This window comes from Strigops habroptila, chromosome 5, assembly GCF_004027225.2.
Source record: "Strigops habroptila isolate Jane chromosome 5, bStrHab1.2.pri, whole genome shotgun sequence".
Lineage (NCBI taxonomy): Eukaryota > Metazoa > Chordata > Aves > Psittaciformes > Psittacidae > Strigops > Strigops habroptila.
The window spans coordinates 76491800-76515594 of record NC_044281.2 but is presented as its reverse complement, the minus strand read 5'-3'; the positions used below and the strand labels follow the sequence as shown (position 1 = coordinate 76515594).

At 49.7% G+C, this 23795-nt stretch overlaps 2 protein-coding genes across 2 annotated transcripts in view; one reads left to right on the top strand and one right to left on the bottom strand.

The window, feature by feature from the left end:
• Nucleotides 1–3717, top strand: part of EIF3A (eukaryotic translation initiation factor 3 subunit A) — a 36294-nt gene extending 32577 nt beyond the window's left edge. The window contains 5 exon segments of the mRNA XM_030485791.1: nucleotides 2–71; nucleotides 657–767; nucleotides 769–814; nucleotides 816–828; nucleotides 2441–3717. Coding sequence (XP_030341651.1) covers nucleotides 2–71; nucleotides 657–767; nucleotides 769–814; nucleotides 816–828; nucleotides 2441–2682 — 482 coding nt within the window. The 3' untranslated portion in view covers nucleotides 2683–3717.
• Nucleotides 3718–9183: 5466 nt separating this feature from the next.
• Nucleotides 9184–11925, bottom strand: NANOS1 (nanos C2HC-type zinc finger 1). Its single transcript, XM_030485790.1, has one exon. The coding sequence runs from the start codon at nucleotides 11837–11839 to the stop codon at nucleotides 11054–11056; it is 786 nt and encodes a 261-aa protein (XP_030341650.1). The 5' UTR covers nucleotides 11840–11925; the 3' UTR covers nucleotides 9184–11053.
• Between the last annotated feature and the right edge of the window lie 11870 nt (nucleotides 11926–23795).

Below are 23795 nucleotides of genomic sequence, written 5' to 3'. Positions count from 1 at the left end.
TGAAACGAGAAGGACCGGGAGTTCGACAGAGAGAGGGATTTCGATCGAGAGGATCGTTTCAGGCGTCCCAGGTTGGAGTCTCTGCTTAATGCTCCCACAGTGTGTCTGTTTAAACAGCAGTGCCCTGGTGATAATGTAACCTGACTGAGTGAAAAGGACAGTGTTGGTTTGTATGAAATTAAGCACTTGAAGGCAGTAACTGGATAGTGGACCATCCAAGGCCAGGTTGGACACAGGGGCCTTTGGAGCAACCTGCTCTAGTGGAAGGTGTTCCCTGCCCATGGCAGGGGTTGGAACTGGATGAGCTTTTAAGGTCCCTTCCCACCCAAACCAGTCTAGGATAATATGATCTATGACTTTAGAGCCTTTTTGATTTATTATTTTAAGACAGTGTTAGCAGTTTACAGAAGAAATTCCAAAATGCTTTACTTTCGTTTTAATTGTTTTTAACCTGTTATCAAGAGAATTTTCATGTTTAGGCCCCAGAAAAACAGAAAAGGTTTTGGAAATACGGCAGTATGTTAAATAGAGGCCCACAGTACGTTAAAATTCAGGCCACTGGGCCTGAAAAATCCCTGTGTTGTGATTTAGCATTGCTGCTTTCCATACCAAAGGTAAAGTCTTGACATTCAGTCTTATGTTTTGGATGGCAATAGGGATGACGCTGGCTGGAGAAGAGGCCCAGCTGAGGAAACTTCTAGCTGGAGAGATTCAAGTCGTCGTGAAGAATGGGACAGAGGTGGTCGTGACATGAGAGATCGACGTACTTGATGACAGAGATCCACCCCTCAGGAGAGGACCACCCCTCAGATCTTGACCGTGAAGAACGTATGTTTGTTTCAGGGACAGGCCAAGGGGAATGGCTTTAACCTGCCAGAGGGGAGATTGAGATGAGCTCTTGGGCAGAAGCTCTTCCCCTGTGAGGGTGCTGAGGCGCTGGCACAGGGTGCCCAGAGAAGCTGTGGCTGCCCCATCCCTGGCAGTGTTCAAGGCCAGGTTGGGACACAGGGGCTTGGAGCAACCTGCTCTAAGTGGAAGGTGTCCCTGCTCGTGAGCTTTAAGGTCCCTTCCAACCCAAACCAGGCTGGGATTCTATGATCATAGGGCCTTCATGTTGCTCTGACAGTGTGAGGATGTGGTAAAGTGGGAATAAATTATATTTTCAGGCACTTAAACACCCTTTGCATAAGCAAAGTGATAGAAAGAAGCTTTAGTGTCATTGAGAATTCTTCCCTTGAATCTTAACATTTTTTAGTTGTGCTCTTTTGTAGCACAGTAGCATTTTCACATCTGCAGAGGAAGGATAACGTTTGAAGCGTGCAGTTTTCATAGTAAGATTATGTTGAGGGTGAATGAAATTCTTGCACTTAAAATTATCAAGACAGACCTCCCAGAAACTTCTGACTCAATTCTTAAAACTATTAAATATAAGAGGGAAATACTTCCAGACAAGGCCTTATGGCTTTCACACTATTAATGCACGGTTTTGATGAATAACCTATTATAATTACACCCATTAACCTGTTTTAATTATGTACATTTATTAATCCTTTGCTGTGTTCCAAAGCACTGTAACAGAAACCATTTAGCCTGAGATACCACATCTCCCAGTTCTGGCATTCTCATGTTCATTCGGTGTCTGCCCCGAGTGCAGGTGCTGTCAGGGAGCAGAACGTGTCATATGGGACCCCAAGGCTGAGAGTTCTCAATGTGGACATTAGTTTTATCTATATTTTTAATGTAGCCAGAGGATTTTGCATATGAGTGGTTGGTATTTGACACAGCTTTGTTCACACAGAGCTGGGCAGAATTCTTAACACCCTTCTGGTGGACATTAACAATTCCTCATAGAGTTAAGGACAGGGAATGCTGTTACCAGCAGGGTTGTATAATCCAGTGCTGCGTAAACCTCTGATTTCAGGAGGCTGAAGAGTAATTTGCTGTGTTTTGAGGCAGTGAACACCTCAGCATCTTCCATGAGTGTTTTAAGTTAGGATTTTTCCATTGTCAGGGTTCAGTCATGGCCCCATAGACTTGTGTGCATCTAAGTGGAGCAGCAGGTCACCAACCATCTCCTGGATTATGGAGGCAGCTCCTCATCTCTTTGCTTCTCAATTTCATCTCAATGCTTTGTGCTTTTAATTCTGATAATAAGACAAGAATATATTTTACATCACAAACCCTTGTACATCAATAGACCATTCTTACGTGTTTTAAAGATGACGCTTGGCTTCCCCACAACAATCCTGAACCTGGAAAGAGACTCGAGTAGTTCCTGTCCATTACTTCACTATCAAATTGAACTGCATTTGGCTGTTGTCATCACATTACCTCTTGGCAGGAGTGAGAGTCAGTACATCAGACTGTTGGTGCTGGGCATATTTGTTTAAACTCTGCTGGTGGAGCATGACAAAGGTGGTTTTATTGTCTCTCTCTGTAGCGAGCTCGTGGCGCCGCGCTGACGACAGGAGAGAAGAACGTGGAGAAGAACGTGAGCCAGTTCGGCGCTCGGCCCCTGCTCCTGCTGCTCCTCCAGCTTCTGCTCCCCCAGCAGCAGCAAAGGATCGAGAAAGAGATGGGGAGAAGGAGAAAGGTTCCTGGAAAACAGAGAAGGAGCGTGAGCCCGTTCGCCGTACTAAAAACGAGACAGATGAGGAAGGGTGGACCACTGTACGACGTTAAGTGGAGATCACCAGAGTTTAACCAATGTTTTAGCTTTGATTTGATGGAATCCACAGATTATATTTGTGCTTATAAACATTCTGAATTGGAATTCTTTAACAAATGTTTTGAGGTAACATGAAAGCATGAGCTTGAATTACTTACTCATATAGATTGATCATGCACAAAACTCACAGCAGAAGGTTGGAAATTGAATGGCAGGATGTGAAATTCCAAACGACGCTTCTTTCATGGGTCATTGGTTGCTAAAATAAAAAGAAGCAAGCCCAACTGTCCTGAGTAATGCTTCTATCTCACACCAAAACAGGCTGACCTTTTCAGTTTTAGTGCTGCTTAATTTGGAACGGGGTATTATCACCACAGAACATGCATTAAAAACACCTCTGTCCACACAGTGGAAAAAGCAGAGCTAAACGAAGCTCCATAATTAGCCAAAAGATAGAAAAACCAACATAAAAGCCCTCTTTTACCTGGGTACCTTTGAGGGCAGGCGGTTTGAGACGTGTTTTATCACTATCTAAATTCAATAAGTTGTTTAAATTTGACTTAAAATAGGCTAAACACGAGCATCAGCTGCAGGGATGTCTTCTGTAGACTCACTTGGATCCGTGACGCCCGCGAGGCTGTTCTGCAGTCATGGTTCCAGTACTGTGTTGTGCTGCAGCAGGACAACCACCCCACTGCCAGCTCTTACAAACTCCAGCGTTTCGGTAAGCATATGGCTGTGTATTTTCTGTTGCCAACATCACAACTGCTTTTTTCCATTCCTGGCTAATTCATTGCCTTTCAAGGATTTATAAATATTGTCATATTTAAAATGTGTGGTTTTTGGAGAAATTGTTGAATTTTCCCCCCCAATTCTTTGTCTTCAGGGTCAATTCTTTCCCTTTCCAAAACAAGTGATCTGTAGTAATGGCTGTGTTGACTTCAACTTTGGGTGCAGTAACAACGAGTAACTATCTGGTCATACTGAGGCCAACACAGAACTTGCTGCTGTGTGTTTCTTCAATGATAAATAAACAACTTAAGGAATTAGCTGCTACAGCGTCTTGACTTCTTAGTAACTTCCTGCAATGTGTTATTGCAGAACTCTTTCCTGCCCATGTACCTGTTTCTGTGCCAGCTGAAGGAGAACGTTGGAATACCTGGGATATTTTATTCATCCCTGAGAAGCCTGGTTTAATTTGAATGGGTGTGAATAGAAGTTGCTAATGTTCTTTTTGTCCTTTCCCTGCTCTCTTCTGAGTTAGTCAGGACCAGAGGTTTTTCAGGGAGAACTTGGTCAGATGTTTGTGCCTTTGGAGCCTGTTATGTCATTGCTTGTTGAGTCACAGAATTCCTTCAGAGTTGTGGTGTTTTCTAAGGAAAAAAACCCTGTTCATCATAGAGTCCTATAAAGGATGGAACTAGAGAACAGCAGCTATCCAGTAACAGAAGGTGCCTGTGGGATTTGGAGCAGTGGGTACTGCTGCTGTTCAACTGCCTTTTGCGGTCCTTGCATTTTATGTAACGGATCACTGGATCATTCCTGTTAAAGAGGACCCAGGAGCTTTTATTCCATGTGGTTGTGAAATGATTGTGTTACTCAGAACAGTGGTTTTTCCATTACGGTCTTGAAAACCTGCCGGGCTGCAGAGTGCACAGCCTGTCCAGGCAACCCCTTCCCATGCTTGGTGCTCCCAGGCTGAAAAAACAGAATCCCAGCCTGGTTTGGGTTGGAAGGGACCTTAAAGCTCATCCAGCTCCAACCCCCTGCCACGGGCAGGGACACCTTCCACTAGAGCAGGTTGCTCCAAGCCCCTGTGTCCAACCAGGCCTTGAACACTGCCAGGGATGGGGCAGCCACAGCTTCTCCAGGCACCCTGTGCCAGCGCCTCAGCACCCTCACAGGGAAGAGCTTCTGCCTAAGAGCTCATCTCAATCTCCCCTCTGGCAGGTTAAAGCCATTCCCCTTGTCCTGTCCCTACAGGCCCTTGTCCACAGCCTCTCTCCAGGTTTCTTGTAGCCCCTTTAGGCACTGGAGCTGCTCTAAGGTCTCCCCTTCAGGAGCCTTCTCTTCTCCAGGCTGACCCAGCCCAGCTCTCTCAGCCTGTCACCACAGGAGATGTGTTCCACCCCTCTGATCATTTTTGTGTTCTTCAAAAAGCTTAACCCTCTCTTGAGCTTTTACCTTGTGTCTCATGCTCCTGCCTATGCGCTGCTGTGTGAAGTCTGAATTTTCCTGGTAGCTTCCTGGTTGTTGCTCTGTTAGGTCTCCCCAAGCCTTCCCTTCCCCAAGCTGACCAAATCTCTTCCCTCAGCCTTTCCTCCTCGGCACCTGCTCCAGCCCCTCACCCCGGTTTACCATTTCCAGGGCTGCTTCCTTGACAGCACAGGTCTCTGCCCATCTCCTTGTGGAATCTCATCAGGTTCCTGCCCAGCCCTGCCCCAAGGGCCCTGACTGCTCCTTCAGCTTTGGTGTCATCCACAAACCTGTGCTGCTGCCTCCACGTCCTTGAGAAGATGATGTTGGGTCAGGTCCCGGGACACCCCACTCCAGGAGCAGTCCAGCCACTGACCCTCAACACCCAACCATTTGTCCTGCCCGCCTTGCTGCCTAAGCTGTAACAGCTTAACTTTGGTGCAAAATATTGTGTGAGTGCTGAAAGCCTTGCTAGAGTTGAGGTGACAAACATCCACTGCTCCTTCCCTTGTCCACAGAGGTGTTTTGTCAAAGGCAGGTGAGTCAGGCATGGTTTGCCCTCAGTAACTTCCTGCTGACTGTTCCCAGTCACCTTCTCCAAAACCATGCTCTGACACAGCTTCCTCCATGATTTTCCCAGGGAACTGAAGCGATCCCATCTGGCCTGACCACTTTTGAGGATGGGCACAACATTTCCCTTTCTCTCATCATCATAGAGATGTGGAGTGATTATACCTCCAGTTACACATCTGATCTTATCCATTTGTACATGGGGATAAAATGAGTGATCACTGCACCAGCTAAAGCTCTGCTCCCAAATCTGTGTTCTTAACTTCCATCTCTTGTGATCATGTTGCCAAGATGTGGGACTCTCACAGCTGGGCAGCTTGAAAGACCTGCGAGGTGTGAGCTTCACAGCCACGCTCAGTGTGTTTATGCTGCCGATCGATCATTTCAGACAGAACATTAACCACAGGGATCAAACCCAACAGCTAAAACCTCCATCTCCTGCCCCAGTTACACGTGAGCACAGAGTCTGGTTACCTGAAAACGTTGAAGGCAATTCTCTGCCCAGGGTTGTTATGTTTGATTGATTCATGTTCAGTTCAACATCTAAAATGTCCAGTGAACCTTTCAAGACTACTAACACCACAGGCTCTGTTTAGAAGGCAGAACTTCAGGTTGCTGCTGGGTAAATGGATGCAGATGTTGCTTGACTCCAAGAGCAGAGCAATGCAGGTGACCAGGTATGAACAGTTCAGTGTCTTTCCTGCTCCAGGAGCAGCCCAGAGCCTGGGCCCCAAGTGATGGGCAGGGCTGGGAACCATTGGGGTGCTGAGCAGAAGCAGGGTGCAGGCATTTTGATTATGTCCCTTAGGAGTTTTGATTATGTGCCACAGGCATTTGAATTATGCCATCCGGAGGGACATCGAGAGGTGATCCATGAACTCCTCATGCAGTTCAACAAGGCCAAGGTCCTGCACCTGGGTTTGGGCAATCCCAAGCACAAATACAGGCTGGGGGAGACTGTATTGGGAGCAGCCCTGAGGAGAAGGACCTGTGGGTGTTGGTTGATGAGAAGCTCACAGTGACCCAGCTTCAGTGTGTGCTGGGCTGCACCCCCAGAGCATGAGCAGCAGGTCAAGGGAGGGGATCCTGCCCCTCTGCTGTGCTCTGGGGAGACCCCCCCTGCAGTCCTGATCCAGCTCTGGGGCAACAGCACAAGAGGGACATGGAGCTGCTGGAGCGAGGCCAGAGGAGGCCCCGGAGCTGCTGCGAGCGCTGGAGCAGCTCTGCTCTGGAGCCAGGCTGAGAGAGCTGGGCTGGGGCAGCCTGGAGAAGAGAAGGCTCCTGAAGGGGAGACCTGAGAGCAGCTCCAGTGCCTAAAGGGGCTCCAGGAAACCTGGAGAGGGGCTTTGGACAAGGGCCTGTAGGGACAGGACAAGGGGAATGGCTTTAACCTGCCAGAGGGGAGATTGAGATGAGCTCTGAGGCAGAAGTTCTTCCCTGTGAGGGTGCTGAGGCGCTGGCACAGGGTGCCCAGAGAAGCTGTGGCTGCCCCATCCCTGGCAGTGTTCAAGGCCAGGTTGGACACAGGGGCTTGGAGCAACCTGCTCTAGTGGAAAGTGTCCCTGCCTGTGGCAGGGGGTTGGAACTGGGTGAGCTTTAAGGTCCCTTCCAACACAAACCAGTCTGGGATTGTGTTTTCTCTGGAATGCCTTTGTTCTAAAAAAAATTAGAAAACCCACAATATTTTACGAGAACTGCAGCCCAGGGCAGGGCAGCAAATGAAGTGGTTCCATTCCAGCCTGGGCACAGCCACAGCTGCATCTCGGGACAACATCAGACAGGCCTCAGAGCAAGCAGGATCAGGAGCACATTGTGGAGCTACAGTGCAGGTGGGCAGAGGACAGCAGGAAGCCACCTCAAACAGGAGGAGTTCTGGGGCTCTTGCCTTGCTGTAGAAGAAATGCATCTCTGTTGTTTGAATATCCATGGGCTGCAGCCATTGACAGGAGCTGCTACACATCAGCAAGTTTGCCTTCTGCAACTAGACGGTGCTGTTCAATGGTGTAAAGCTACAAAGTGAAGGGGTTTGGTCAGTGAAACACACAATCCCCAATTTAGCCATTATTCAGTGCCCACACTGGTGCCCACCCTGTGTGGCTCACCACAGGACTGAAAGAAGGAGACATGAGTGGCATAAAACCACCCCCTAATTCTTCCTATTTGACCACAGCAGGACCAGCTAGAACTGAAATGCCCTGCACTTTGTCTGGTCCTGCTCTTAAAAAGAATTGTTAATGCGTTTAATTATGGTAGGATGGAGATTCCATGAGCTATTCCACTGCTTTCTGCTAAGCAACATCTCCTCTCCTGCCATTTAAGCTTCCTTAGTCCTTTCACTCTTGGGCAGGAGGAAGATCTTCTGCTTTTCTACAGCTCTTTCTGTATTAGTGCATCAATTCTGGTTTGCCCCAACAACAGGCATATCAGAAGGAATTATCTTGCTCCTCACGTGATGGGTCACAAACTATCTCCAGTATATATCCGCCTATATATTTGGTGGCTCAAACTGGCACATCTAAAGGGAAAATAAAAAGACATTTTATAACCATTGTGGTTTAGTCCTATGGCAAAGCAGCAACAGGAGGGCCTCTGGTCAGGAGATGATGAGCAAACCCTGTCCAAATAGGATTTCCACTCCAGATGGGTCCAGACTTACCTGACTTCAGCTGATCGAGTTATTTATGCATCTGAAATTAGTTTTTCATTAGAAGCAGCTTGCTCATTGCCAAGACTAGGGTCAACGGAGGGTGGCTATAGGCTGTCCAACACTGTTCACTCCTCTTACCAGAATATCACTATGGAACATTCCGCCCCTCACATGCTTCATAGTGTTTCCCTGTAACACAGTGATTCTCTGAAGATAAAGAATTTGATGTAAACCAGTGGCCATAATACTTTGATTTGTAGATACATGTAGAATAAATGAAAACAACATCTGGTTTTCTTAGACCTCTTCAGTGGAGCATAAACAGCTCCAACCCAGGCTGCTTTCACATTAATCTATTTGCTGCTCCTCCTAAATTACTAATGTTGACCGTTTCCAGTATTAAAGAAATCAAAGTAACACGATAAGCACCATCTATTGTAATAAGCTTTGCCGAGTGGCCAAGAACAAGCATGTTTTTGCTTACTTAGTGCCACAAGGAGTGTGCTGGTGCACAGGAAATCACAGCAGCTGACTTCAAAAACAACCCAAAACATCCTTAAAGGTTCAGTCTTTACAAGATGCTGACTTCTAAAACTTTAAAGAGCAAAATACCCCGATGAATGATCATGTCAAGTAACTGAAGAGCCTTGCTCTCGGGCTGCCTTTTGCCAATTCTGCATCTTGCCATCTCCTTTCTGGAATAGTTTGGGTTTTCCCCTCAACCACAACTGGTCTTTTCAAGCTGCCACCTTACCTGTTAAGCCTTTGATCAGATGCCTAATGCCGTGTAGCCGCTGCAATGGGCAGCTCAGCCATCCTACAGCAAGGCTGTGAGTACAGGGGTTGGAGGAGAGGAGAATAGGCAGCAGCAGAGGCCATCGATACAACAGTTTAACACAGGCAGAGGGAGGAAACAGGCACTGCAAGAGGCCAGAGCCATCCAAGGCAGGGGATGTTCTGGTATCTCAATGCACTTCCAGGTGTTGCTACACAGCAGGTTAAAGTACAGAGCAGAGGAAGGCTGGGTACATCACACACACTGCAAGGAGCACCTCGGATCCAGCCCTGCCAGAATCACCCCTCAGAAAACACCCGAGACAGATTGTCTTACATCTTTCTTGCTGTTGTGTCCAGTAACAGTCAATGGCATTAAAACATATAGACTGATCTTCAGGCTTCCCACAAGGAGGTAACAAAACTACAGAGGAGAACTCTTCCCATCACATCACACTCAAGCTTGATTCTAATGACTGGTGGTACAGATTAAACCTACGAGGACCAAGCAGCACAAACGCAAACACATCTAACAGACAAGCCCGTGGTGTGTGACCATAGAGCAAGAGACAACACAAAGGTATTTAACACAAGAAGAGGGAGCTGCCAGCAGGTCAGCTATGAAGTGTTATTTAAGGCAACCCCCTTGCATTTGATAATTAGACCTGACACCATCTTTGGAGCCATTTGATGAAGATTTAAGAGAACATTTCCACACAAAACCAGTTTTCTCCCTCTGAACTGCTGTGATTCAACAGCAGTCGTGAATAATGAACCCTGGGCCTCCTCCCCAACCCGCCCTGTGCATGTTTTGACTCCGCTCTTCTGCCCCCATCTCCCACCCCACTGAGCAGCTTATCTAAAGGAATCCACGTCACTCCTCACTCTCCCAGCTCCGTTAGGACCTGTCTCCCTTCTCACCCTCCTGGTTATGCCCCTGCAGACCCTGCACAAGCCTCTCTCCACCCCATTGCTTTTAGCAGGGCAGCCCCCCAGCCCCAGCTCCCCCCCATGTCCCAGGCATTGGTAAAGCCAACTACAGCTTTAGTAACCCAGTTCGTGCTGGGAACTCAGGCACCAGCCTTCCAGCTCCGGAGGGCTCCCAAGCAAACCACAAACCTGCTGCTGCTGCTCCCTGTCCTGCCTCTGCCTCACAATAAAAGCAATTTCTGATCTCTCAAGGGTCAGAAGCAATGCAGCCATGTCTGGTACTTGTTACCAAGGAGCTGCCATCACCTGGGGTCCAGGTCTTCAGCATCCATCTCATGTTTTGTATAGTCTACATAGTGTTAAGGAGATCTGTTTACCCCACGGGTAGATCCTTTCCACCTTGCAATGAGTTAACGCCACATCCTCTCAACTCTGAAAACATGCGACCTCCCTTTCCACCCCTCTCCTACAGGCACAGGTTTCTGCTTTGCCCAGAGGATTCCCATCACCGCCCTGCTCTCCACCACAAACAAGCTGCGTCAAAGCTCGGTCCCTGCCATTCTTAACGCCTTTCCTTCGGCAGAGAGGGCTCAGTTTGCCCCTCAGCCCACAGTCATTACGCTTCCAAACATGCACTTCGATGCTTTCTCCCCTCAGACCTTCCCTAAAGCCGCACACCACACACAGGGACTCACGAGTGGAACGGCTCGAGGGGGGCCGTGGCGCTGCTCTCCCACCATGCCAGGAGGGATGTGCCCATTCCGGGAAGGAAACGGTGTGTTTAATTAGCGAGCGCAGATTTGACGACGATTTGCTTCCCGGTTTTTAAGATCGGCAAAGGGAATTGCTCGGTTGTTTACTTCCAGACCCGAAGGGTGTTGTACCTTAAACACCCGGCTATTCGCAGGCACCGTAACAGCTCTCCCTCCTTCCCTCCCCTCCCGTCCCCACGGCGCAGCACCAGCCGGACCCCCGACGGCACGGAGCGGTTCGGGACGGGGCTCCCTCCTCCCTTTCCCAGTTAGATCTCCCCGTAACTCCGTTTCCGTAAAAATCACATATATATATATTTTTTTTTTTTCCTTACAATAACCAAACACAGTGCGTCTACGCTGCGCGATCCCCGCGGCCCCGCGCCGGGCTCCGCACCGACCAGCGCGCACCGACCCCGGCCCGGCCTTCAATACACCGACGTGTGAGGGGGGGACACTCCAGAGACCAAAACCCCAACGGGCAGGAGCGGGAGGCAGCCGCAGGGGTCCCGGTACCTAACGGCCCTTCTTGCCCAGCGCGGTCCGGGCGTGTTTGAGCTGCCGGGCCGCCTGCATTTTGGAGAGGGGACAGTACTTGATGGTGTGGGCATTGTCGCCGCTGGCGCCGCAGAGGGGGCAGGTATAGCGGCGCAGCACCGGGCAGAGGACGCGGCCGTCGGGTCCCTTGAGGATATGGGTGGTGTAGAGGGCTACGGCCTCCTTGTTGTTCCGGCAGAAGACGCAGACCTGCAGCTCGGGCTTGAGCAGGCGGGAGGCGGCCCGCGGGTGCGCCGGCAGCCGCCCCGCCACCACCACACCGCCCCACGCCCGGCCGGAGCCCTCCCGGACCGGCAGCTCCCCCGAGCAGTCCAACACTACGGCGGCGGGACCGCCGCGACCGGGGAACGGGCTGAAGTCGGCGAAGCGCTCCTCCAGCAGCCCCTCGCCGTGGTGGTGGTGGTGATGATGATGGTGATGCCCGCACAGGTCCAGGTCGTGCAAGTCCAGCGCGCCCTCGAAGTACGGCCCCGCCGCTTCTTCCTCCTCTTCCTCTTCTTCCTCCTCCTCCTCTGCCGGCGGCACAGCGGCCGCCACCACCACCGAGGGGGACTCGGCGCCGAAGCCCTTGCCGGGGCGCACGGCCTTAGTGATGAGCGTGGCCAGCCCCAGGTAGTCGTTCCAGGAGTTGAACACGTTCCCGCAGGCGCTGTGGCTCCGGCCGCCGTAGCGGGCGCCCGGCAGGCACTCCACAGCCGGGAGGTGCCGGTGCTGCTCCAGCTTGCCGCCAGGGAAAGCCTCCATGTGGGTACAGCTCCCGCTCCCCCGCGGGCCCTGCGCTGAGCACCCGCCCGTGCCCCGGGACCACGGCCCCGCTCCGCGCCCTCCTCCGCCGCCTCTGCGGGCGCGGGGCCGCGCGGCGCGCCTCAAATAGGGGGTGGCGACGGGCGGGTGGGAGGGAGGGGGTAAGCGGGAGGGGCGGATCCCCGCGCTCCTATTGGCCACCGCCCAGCGCCCCCTCATGCTGATTGGCTGGAAGGCGGAGGGGCGGGGCGGGTTGGAGTTGGTTGGGGGGGGCCGTGGTGGAGGCGCAGGTGTGGAGGCACGTGCGGGCGGGGCCGGAGGGAGGGCGGGAACGGGGCGGGCGCGCGGGGTCCCCTCAGCGCCCCCTCAGCCCCTTCGAAGCCCTCCTTAGTCCCCTCAGAGCCCCCTCAGGGCAACTTCAGCCCCTTCAGAGCCCCCTCAGCCCCTTCAGAGCTCCCTCAGCCCCCTCAGAGCCCCCGCTGCCGGAGACGAGAGGTCCCAGTGGGTCGGGTCCGGCACAGCCCAGCCCCGCCGGGGAGGAGCGGTGCGGCTCAGAGCGCCGGCACCGTCGGGTCTGGGTCTTAATCTTCGTCAGAGCGATGCAAGGATGAAACATGCTTTTAGCCTAGAGGAGAGAAGGCTCTGGGGGGAGCTTGTTGCAGCCTTTCGGTTCTTAAAAGTGGTCTGTAAGAAAGATGGGAGAGACTTTTTTGGGTGCCTTCCAACCCAAACTATTCTATGATTCTATGAACATGTTTGGTGATAGACAACCCAAAACAGAAAGCTATTAGTGCTGGGTAAACTCGTTAAGGGCAACACATGCTTTCCCATAGGTGCTGGTAGGTGTGGGGGGAAGAGGTGGTTTCCCCTCTGGGCTCCTCTAATAAGCGGGTTTGATTGTTATTGTCTAACACTAATGGAAGTTTTGGGCTGGGTCTTTGTTGTGGTTTAAGCCCAGCCGGTAACTTAGCACCATGCAGCTGCTCGCTCATCCCTGCTATCCCCTCAGGCAGGATGGGGAGGAGAATCGAAAGAATGTAAACCCCACGGGTTGAGATAAGAAATGTTTAATAACTAAAATATAATATAAAGCTACTACTATTAATGATAAGGGAAATAACAAGGGGAAAGAATATAAAACTAACAGGGAAACAAACAATAAACACAAGTGATGCACAATACCAATCGCTCATCACCCACTGACGGATACCCAGCCCGACCTCAGCAGCGATCTGCCCTTCTGGGTGATTCCCCCCAGTTTCCATACTGGGCATGACATGCTGTGGTATGGAATACCCCTTTGGCCAGTTTGGGTCAGGTGTCCTGTCTCTGCTTCCTCCCGGCTTCCCCTCCTCCCTGGCAGAGCATGAGACTGAAAAGTCCTTGATTGGGGTAAGTGCTACTGAGCAACACCTAAACCATTGGTGTGTTATCAGCATTGTTCTCAGACTGAAGCCAAAACACAGCACTGCACCAGCTAAAGGGAAGAAAATTAACTCTATCCCAGCCAAAACCAGGACAGTCTTAGATGAGATATATGATGAGATGAGATGAGATATATTAGATGAGATATATTTGGGTTGAATCTACCACAGATTCAACCCAAAAAGGGCTGGGAGCAGGCTATGGGCAGCGGGTGCCCATGCAGGGTGCTGTGTGAGGGACCCCAGCAGCAGGATGGGCACTGGTGTCCCACAGCACCCACTGGGTGAACCTGGTGGGCCCAGGTTTTGGTGGACTCACCTCTCTGACCAGAGCTGCTGCCCAATGCTGCTGGATGAGGGGCGAGGTGCAAGTCCCTTTTCCTGCCCTTGATAATTCCCATCCAGTCTGCCTCCCCCCCAAAAAAAGCAGATCCTCCTGTGTGAAGCACATCCATTTGGACATGAGGAGTTAAAAATGCAGCCGCAATTAAAAATCCTATTAATTTCCAGCCCCTGGTAAGAGCTGCAAGGCTGAGCACGGCGGGTGGAGGTTTGTCAGTAGTAAATCTGTCTCCCCTGTGCACAGCCTTGATTTGTAGGTCTGACAGGCAGGTGAAGCAGCTTTATAACGTGGTTTGTTTGCAGCTGAAATCATAAAATCATAGAACGGTTTGGGTTGGAAGGGACCTTAAAGCTCATCCAGCTCCAACCCCCGGCCACGGACAGGGACACCTTCCGCTAGAGCAGGTTGCTGAAAGCCAGGAAATTGGCAGGTTTCATAAACTCAGGTATCAGAAATACCCCCTGAGGGGCCAGTGGCCAGCACTCCAAGGCCTTGATGCACTTCTCCAGCCTCCTGAAGCAGCTGGGAAGCGGGTGTACCAAGGATGAAGGAATAATGCAGATGGCTGCAGGGAGTAGAGATGGCTGGAAGCAGAGCGTGAATGCTCAGGCTGGAAAATGGGGCTCCCTTTAGTCAAAGAAGTCTTGTTCTGGATCTGTGCTCGTTGTGGGACACGGTTCTGCACTAGGTGACCACAGGGACATTTTAGTCGTGCATCACCAGGCTCAGCCTAAAGCCCTTCTCCTGGATGTAGTTACATGAGAGGCGTTTCCTCCCTTCAGTGGAGCATTCCGGTGCCTGTGCAGTGAGGCGCAGGGACACAGCCTCTCTGAACACAACTGCTTGGCCTCATCTATGTGAGGGGTGAATGCTTGCAGGTTGTGCTGGAGCAGTGGCAGAGGTAACAGATGGGTGAAACTGCACAGGGCAATCAGAGTGTTCCAGCATCGCATCCTAGGGCAATCGTTGTCACTCATCTTCTTCTCTAGGTATTTTAAGAGGAAGTCTTGAAGAATGAATAATTTAATGTCACTTCACGCTGTGGCAGAGAGGAAGAAGTTCCTGTTCCCCTCACTGCTGATGCAGAGGGTGATGAAGAACACGGAGCAGCATCGAAAATATCCTCACTAGACAAACACCGTGAAGGACAGGTATCTGTCACCAGCACTGCAGTAACAGCACCCTCTGACCGACAGCTGTGGCAGAACTCATGTGCATCAGCAATCCAAGTGTACACGTTATGTCACCAAAGTTATTTCCCTGCTTTCCCTATCCAGAGGGTTGCCAATGGCTACTCACGTGGAGCAAAGACTCAGCAGCTCGATTCAGGCACTGGGTCTCTGCAGAGCTGTCAGGTTATTCATCATCATCAGGTGTCATCGGGTGGCACATCACAGTGCAGGTGAAAGAGGAGGGAATGCTGCTCTTCACACTGGAGCAAATCAATGTCTTGGGGAAACTCTTTCATCAGTTTCAAGCAGTAACCAAAAGCTATGGTCAAGAACAGCTAACGGACAAGTCACTGCTCCTCGGAAGGATGAAGCGTTGGCATTTCAGTGTTCTTTGGAAATGTTTTTTCATTTGAAACATTTAGAACTGCACGGAAAACTATCACTTTGTCATCAGCTGGAGTTTGGGATTATTTCTGACTCTATCCCAAACTACCCTTTTGGCAACCATTGTAAGGACTTTGACAGCATAAGACCACAGCTGTCTTGTTGGTGTCTGATGTGAATTCTTGTGGCAAGGCTGCACAGCAACCCTGGAAAACCATCGGCTGGAGCAAAAGTGACAAATAGCTGTTGGCACTGTTGGCACTTCAGCACCACAGGCCAGACTCTGCCCGGTGAAGGGGAAAGCTTCCTGTGGTCCTTCAGAGCAGCGAGAAGCCATGTCATGGATTTAAGCACAGGAAGCCATCAGATCTGCTGGGAGGGACTGGTGTGGGAGCTCCTGCTTGCTACAGGAGCAGCAAAAACTCGGGAGCCGTGAACCATGGTAGTGGACACCAGCATTCTGCTCTGAGGGATGGTGTGGGGATGATTTGGGCCACCAAACCACATCTTGCTGCTGACTACCATAGGGAGAGCCTGCCTGGGCAGAGCTCCCCTCCATGCCATGGGTGCAGTGTCGCTGGACATCGCTGCCCACCAAGAAGCCTCTGAAACCCAGTGGACCAAAGCAACGTGGTGCTGCTCTTCTGTGTGCCAACAGTGAGCTCTTTGTGTAGGGTTGCAGGAAACACTTCTTAATATTAAAGGAAAAATGATCTAACAAGAGCGATAGAAGGATTTAAGCACATGGGGGTTTGGGTGCACGCAGGACAGCTGTCAAGTTTAGAGAGAAGATTAGCAGTTCATTTGAGAGCTACATTAGGAAAGAGCTTACTCCAGGGGGGCTGTTAGCTCCCTGGAGGCTGGGGAGGATTTAGTGTGTGTAAGTGCTGATGTATTGTGCACGTTCCGAAGCTTGCCATCCCAGCAGCTTTGATATGTTCCAGCTTTTCTTTACAACCCCCGTGGATGTGAAAGCGACTTTCATTTAACGTGGGAGATGTTGACAAGCTCCCCCAGGAGGCTGGTGCCTTCTCGGAAAGCTCTTGTAAAATACTAGCTTCACCACCACTGTTAGATGATTTTTCTCCCCCCTCCCCACCTCTGGAATATCAAGGAGTGGTTTGTTTCTGACAGCACTAAAAATACATTAGGTGCCTGCTGACACGGGAAAGATATGGCCTGTGCTGGTTGGACTCCCAGCCTAGTGTTCAGGGATTCTGTCTAAAGCTTTTGGCTTAACAGATGATGCTTGTGTTCGGAAAGCTGAAGTTTATAGCACAGAGTGATCCTTCTGTTTGGAAGATGGGAAGCAGCTGGTGGGACTAACATGAGTGAGTTACGTTTCAGCAGAGGAACACAAAACAAGTCACGAAAGCAGAGCTTCAGCTTAGGGTCTGCTCACAGGCTCCAGTGCCCATGTTTGATGTGCCCATAAGTTAAGCACTTTCCTCAGTGTTTCCCTTTTCCCAAGTGAGATGTGCACAAGGGCTTGTGCTCTACATGCACATGGGGTTGCTGTGCTGGTGGGGGGATTCTGGGGGGGGGGAAACCCTTGCCCTATGCCGCTGGTGTGGGGAAGGTGGGGGGCACTGGGCATGGCAGCCCCCAGGCCTTGGGGAAAGGAGGGCTTGAGCTGGCATGAGGCTGTTGGTAAGAAAGGTAATGAAATGACTCGAGCCCTTTTTACTGCCAAAAATACGCTGGGATGGAGGATTAGGGAAGGAAAAGCCAGCTGTGAAATGCAACTTTTATTTGAGGAATCTTTCTTTGAAGCTGTGCTTTTGCTTTTGTTGTGTGGAAGCAGCTGATCCTTCAAGGAGGCAGAAATCTGTTTGACAGTGGTGGTCTCGCCTTCCTGTGATCCGTGCTGAGCCCAGTGGGCTGTTTCTGCATAACCAAACACATTCGGTGTTTCTGTACCAGGGTATCAAACTTCCCCAGGGTGCAGACCACAGCTTTAACACACCACGCTGGAGGCAGGAGTGACTGGATCCGTCATCTTCAGCAGTGTTGGAGTTATATGACAGTCCTCAGGCAACGGCAGCAAATGTTTACTTGGGCAAACACTGCTGGTGAGGGCCAGCTGTATTTTTAGCTGTCGTTTAATTTGATTCAGCCATCAAATATGCAGAGCAGCACACAGGGGTAGCCAGCTCTCTAAGAACTGCTGCTCCACCTCTTCGCATGCAGACGACTGGGAAGAGCTGAGAGGGGAAAAATAAAGGTGCTTCCAAAAGTACACCACTGCCAGGTGAGAAGACAGTATGATGTTAGCCTCTGATTCATGGGTGTAAAACCAGAGGAGGCAGTTGTAGGTCCCCAGTGAAGCAGAACTAGACTTTTGGTTCTCAGGTCTTGGTATTCCGTGAAAATTCCCAGCTCTCTGTAACTGTAGTGGTGAGGGTTCAAGTGAGGAACTGGGGCTGTGATCCCAGAGCAACTCCTAGAAAAACACACAGAAACGAATAATCCTATTTAACTACAGACTTTGACTAACTCCACCACTTGAAAGACCTGGAGTAAAATATTGATGAGCTATCTCACAACATGGGCACTAGACAAGCTGGGCTTTGGATGGCATGGAGAAACCAAGTAGTGATCATGCAAGTAATGTGCCCATCATAGCAGAAAGTTATACAGGCAACCTAAATATGGCTCTGCCTGACTGTTGGGTGCTCGATTTTCCAGCAACATGACATTGTTTTCCCTATTTTATCTTATCTGTCGCTATGGCATCTTCTGCATTCCATATGGTTTGAACCCGAGCCTTCAGCAGAGCCCGATCTGCAGCCAGGCAGCACCAGTCTGGCTGTGGCTGTAGCGGTCAGCGTGCACAGGGACATTCATAGGGGCTGCTGAGGCAATGGCTGAGCCTTTTCCAGAGCTGACAGCAAATCAGAGGAGAACAGACTTCGTGTTTTGGGGGCTGACAGTGTAGAGAGTAGAGAAGTTGATTTTCCTCTACCCCAGAAAGGTTTCTCAGCTGAAGCTGAGCTAGTTTTCAGGAGGCAAAGTGTTTTCTGGACACAGACCTTTGTAAATCTCCAGATTCAGAGCCCTGCTGAATGTGTTGAAAATAGTAGCTGGTAAAAAAATCCATTACAAGCCAATTTTTACAATCAAAAATGTAGCCACTCTTATTATTGTGGCTGATAAACAGCACACACTATCAGCTCTTCCATCATCTCTTGCAAATGCATGGAATTTAAAGGAGAATGCAAAGGTCATAGAGGACCAGCCAGGGTTTTGACTTGCCCATCCAAACTACTGCAGAACACAAATACAAGCCAAGAATCAACTGTTTATCAGCAGAAGCATATTTTTCCTGAGGATATAGTAACTCACATTCATATCTCATGGAGAATGTAAAAGTAACATGGAAATCCACATAGGCTGTTGATGAGAAAATCAGGTTTTATGAAAACTGAAAGGGGTGTTTTTGTTTAGGAACAATTTGTGTTTATGCTTTTATGAATACATCAGGGGTGTGCAATAAATGCTATAATCAATTCAATTGCTACATGTCGAACGAGGTTTCCTTCTTACAGCAAGTCAGACTTGTCTTCTTCCATAATGATCCTGTGAACCTGAAATAGCACAGAAAATGTGTTCATTTTACAGCTTTAGAGTGAATGAAATCAAACTCTAGATTATGGACTTCATTATTACTGTATATTTTCGATTGATGGAAAGCTCCCCATGACCGGGCTTCAGTGCGTGCTTGAGCCCAGAACCCCCCCGTGTGCTGGGCTGCACCCCCAGAGCGTGAGCAGCAGGTCAAGGGAGGGGATTCTCCCCCTTTGCTGTGCTCTGGGGAGACCCCCCCTGCAGTCCTGATCCAGCTCTGGGGCAACAGCACAAGAGGGACGTGGAGCTGTTGGAGCAAGGCCAGAGGAGGCCCCGGAGCTGCTGCGAGGGCTGGAGCAGCTCTGCTCTGGAGCCAGGCTGAGAGAGCTGGGCTGGGGCAGCCTGGAGAAGAGAAGGCTCCTGAAGGGGACACCTTAGAGCAGCTCCAGTGCCTAAAGGGGCTCCAGGAAACCTGGAGAGGGGCTTTGGACAAGGGCCTGTAGGGACAGGACAAGGGGAATGGCTTTAACCTGCCAGAGGGGAGATTGAGATGACCTCTGAGGCAGAAGCTCTTCCCTGTGAGGGTGCTGAGGCGCTGGCACAGGGTGCCCAGAGAAGCTGTGGCTGCCCCATCCCTGGCAGTGTTCAAGGCACCCGCTGACACCGGCCTGTGACCTGGCCTGTGCGTTCTGAAACACAGAGGTTGAAAGCCTGGCTCACTGGTCTCTGCTGTAGCCACGGTGTCATCTTCAGAGCTTATTGTGGCCACCAGGTTATTACCATGCACCTCTGGCAGTGTCTGCCCCAGAGTTTCGTGTCAGAGGTTTGTGCTGTCAGTGCCTCTTGGAAGGTTTGATAGTTCAGAGGTTTCACACTTCTAAATTTGAAGTGCAATGCTGTTTCACACTGTCTTTTAACTCCAGGGTAATAATAAATGAAAACCCATTTCAGCAAACACTTAAGCACGTGTTTACCATCGCAGCCTTCCTACAGTACTTGCAGTTTTCCTCAAAGTTGGCAGTTTCTATTAGATTTCAGGAAGCTGCAGAGTTTTCAAAGCACAGAGAAATGTTAAGGTGACTTGTGATGCAGGGTAAAATCCTGCTCAGTGATGAAACTCCTGCTTACTCCAAGGTGGTGGCCAAGGGGTTATGTATTGATTGCATCGAGTGCTGCCCATATTTTCTTGTCTCCTGTGCAAGGTCATGGAAGTGGAAAGCCAAGCCACACCAATTCATTTGGGAAAAAGCACAGGCTTTTTGCTTTGGACAAGTCTTTGGATTCATTGAAAAGAGTTATTTCAAATAAAATTTTGGCTAGACACTCTGCATTCCATTCTGTATTCCTCCTCTCCCAAAATTACTGCTCCAGGATATGCTTGAGAGAGCTAGATGCTTGCATGAGGATTTATTGCTTTTCCTTTCTGAATCGGTTCTGAACCTGAATTACCAACTGCTGGTGCATATTTCTAATAGCAACAAGAATTCCAGCAGAATTCCTGAGGTCTGCCTGGCTGATCCCATCCAGCCATGGCTCCTGCTAAGCTCCTGGGCAGAGCTAGCCACAGCAAGGACTTAGAGACGACCACAAATTCACTTCTGAAGGCTTTTTTGTGTGAAACTTTACCAAGCATGAGACGTATTTATGAGTTGATCACACACACATGCAAGCCAGAAGATAAGTTCCTGATATATTCATTTCACGTGGTGGGGATAAATTTCTTTTGCCAACTTGATTAAATTTGTAAAAGAATCCTAGCGAAAAACATCTTTAGTCAAGCTGATAAGTATGATTTAACTGTAAGAGAAAAGCAAGTGACAAAATCAGGCTTGAACTTGAAAACTACCCCTCTTGTGTTCTGCTTTGGTGTTTGGTAAAAGGAGCAAGCAGAAGGTTCTTCATTGTTCTGCGTGCTTGCTGCGGCTGATTTTCTTAATCTGAAATTGAACTTGTCTCTATTGGGAAGAAGAGTGATGACCAAGAAAAGAGTGAAACAACTGAAGAATACTCAAGAATACTCAAGTCGAGAAAACAGCCCAAAATAATTTATGTTTCCAATATATTCTGGGCTCTTTTGTCTTCTCAGAAGTCACAGTGAACTTCAAGGCTTAACATTTTGGGGAAAGGAGGCCTTCATTAGAGATTCATCACCTCCACCCTGAGATTTCCAGCAGACATGTTTAGGGACATGGGGTGTATCCTCTGGCTGAGCAGAGGAGGTTGGGGTTTGGAGTCTGAGCTCCTCTGGTCTTATGGGAAAAGAGAGACAATATCAGCAAGTTGTTTCTCATAGCATTTTGTGCTGCGCAAGGAGAATGTCCCTCAGGCTGCCCCATCCCTGGCAGTGTTCAAGGCCAGGTTGGACACAGGGGCTTGGAGCAACCTGCTCTAGTGGAAGGTGTCCCTGCCCATGGCAGGGGGTTGGAACTGGATGAGCTTTAAGGTCCCTTCCAACCCAAACCAGTCTGGGATTCTATGTTAATGTAAACATCTCGGATCAAACACATCTTGGTTTGGGGAGGGCTCCTGCAGATCCCTGGGGGTCGGGGCTTGAGCTGCAGTGCTGTGCACCTCTTGGATCCTGCTGCTGTGAGGCTTGGTGCTGTGTTGGGTGAGAATGGGGGTCCCATGGCAGAGCCTTCTCCCTGGGAAAGCCTCGGTGTGGTGGAGAGGATGGTGCTTCCCTTGATCTACTTGCCCATGCAAGTGGCAGCTACCCCATAGAAATATAGAATCAATGAGGTTGGAAAAGACCTTTAAGATCATCAAGTCCAACCACTACCCCAGAACTGCCAAGGCCACCACTAAACCATGTCACTGAGGGCCTGGCTGGGGCCACACGCACAGAAGGTGCATCCACCTCTCACTGTTCTCCACCATTGTGTGTACTTCCAAAAGGCTTCTCCCTTGCTCCTTGGCTGCATCCTCCCAGCTCACGCTCACAGCTCAGGCTGGGATGCAAACCCCAAAAGCTCTCCCTCACTCCCTGGATTATAGGGTCCCCTATAATCCTGCACGCTCCTGCACAGAGGATGGGGCTTGCTGGCTCCTGTCCATCCATGCCCCTTACTCCTGTGAGCCCTGGGCACAGATGCCCTTGGATGAGGGTGGCTGGGTGTTCCTGTGTGCAGGTCTCTGTGCTCAGCAACGTGTGAGTGGATTGCAATTTGCACTTCAGCATTTCACATCCCCTGGGAGCCTGTGCTAAGTTTCCGAATTCTTACACTTCTGTCGCTCCATCACAAATCCCATTCGGAGCCTGACCCTGAGAGCACGACTTCAGTTGTGTCTGCAGTAAGAACTATTTTGTTGAAACCTCTGGGTGTTTTTGAATGGTTATATATATTTTTTTTTATTTCCTGAAGGAATAAACCACTAATTATACATGGAAATTGTACCTCAAAGATCCATCTTAATAATATAATTGTAGGAGAAAAGCAACTGGTATGATTATGTGCATCACTGCATTTTTCAGCCATTAACCAGCTTTTCTTGGTTAATGAAGTTAGTAAAACCTAGAATGTGCTTTGTTGGAATATATCCAGTGGAATCTCATTATCACCTACAAGCCTTTATAATTGGGGTGATAATGTGCAAAACGTTGTATTGCTGATAAATGAGATGGGATTAAAAGAGGGCAAAGTTCTGCTCTCAGACACTTGTGACAGATTTGGGGATTGTGGTGTGTGTTTGTGCAGCCCCGTGTTGAGTTTGGGGGGTGATGTTTGAAGCAAGAGGAGGTGCACTTGGAATGAGCCCAGCAGCAAAACTAATGAGAGCTGTGACCTCTCAGGAAAGGTAGAAAGAATTGGTGCTGTCGAGTCAGGAGGAGCCTGTAGCGAGGCATGAAAATGGCCTTAAGTGCCTTCAAAGCAGGGAATAATCTGTTCTTCATGATCCTGCTGGATAGGACACAGAGGAATGGGCTTAAAGTACAGTGAGGATGGTTGACATTGGGTATTAGGGAAACACAGGATGGATAACTAAGGACTGGCTGACATTGCTTGGAGCAGGGTGCATTGGTGGATCCTCCACTGCTGGCAGGCACCAGGAAGAGGTGAGGGAAGTGTTGGGAGAAGTGGCACGGTGCGATTGCTCCCGGCTTCAGCTGGTAGGGAGCTCAAGCACCAGTGGCACCACCACGATGTTATTTTACAGTTCAAGGCATATGTAGGTAAGACACTATTAGCAGAGAGACCAGAGATCTACTTGGTGCTTGCACACAGACCAGGTCTGCCAGGAGGATCTGTGATCAGAATTACACCCGTTACACACTTGGAATTACTGTCAGCGCTGCTGATAGAGGGAGAGACAACTATCATTGTTATGAAAGCAAAAGGGAGCATTACTGTTTGCTTCCTTGGGTGATACGGGTCATAAGGCTGCTTCTGTCTGCACTTGTTTGAAGGTCAGCAGGTCTTTTTTGGGGAAAAAACATATCCAAACGTTATTAAAAAACCCCTGTAGTGAAGAATCTCCCTGTCTGCTCCAGCTCTGGCTGCAGCAATAAGTTCATTATTTGCACATCTTTGCAGTCAGAACCTGTCTGTTTTCAGTGTCAAGGTTTTCCTCTGCAATTTGAGGACCTCGATCACAACATTTCATTCTCCCTGGAAACACTGATAGTCTTTAACCAAGTCATTCCTTAACCTCCTTTCTTCGTAAGCCGAATAAATTGAGCTCCCAGATCCGTAACTGTAAAGGCTGTTTTTCTGCCCTTCATATTCCTCTCTGAACTCTCTGCGACTTGTCAACATCCATCATGAACTGTGGGCTCTAAATTTAACATGGTCCTCCAGCGGGAGTCACACCAGCCGTGCCAGGAGCAGGGGAAGATTTGCATTCTCTGCTACAGTGCTGTGCTCAAATACTGTGTATGACTGAACAGGAACATAAAAATAGGTTCAGACCAAAGGTTTATCTAGCTCAGTGTTTTGTTCCTGACAGTAGCTTGCAGTGGGTGGATACTGAAGGGTGACATTTTCCCGTGTAGCCCCCACCTCCCTTTATCTTTTAAAATAAAGACACGATCTGAAACTCCACTCAAAGCCTTTGCTATTTACATG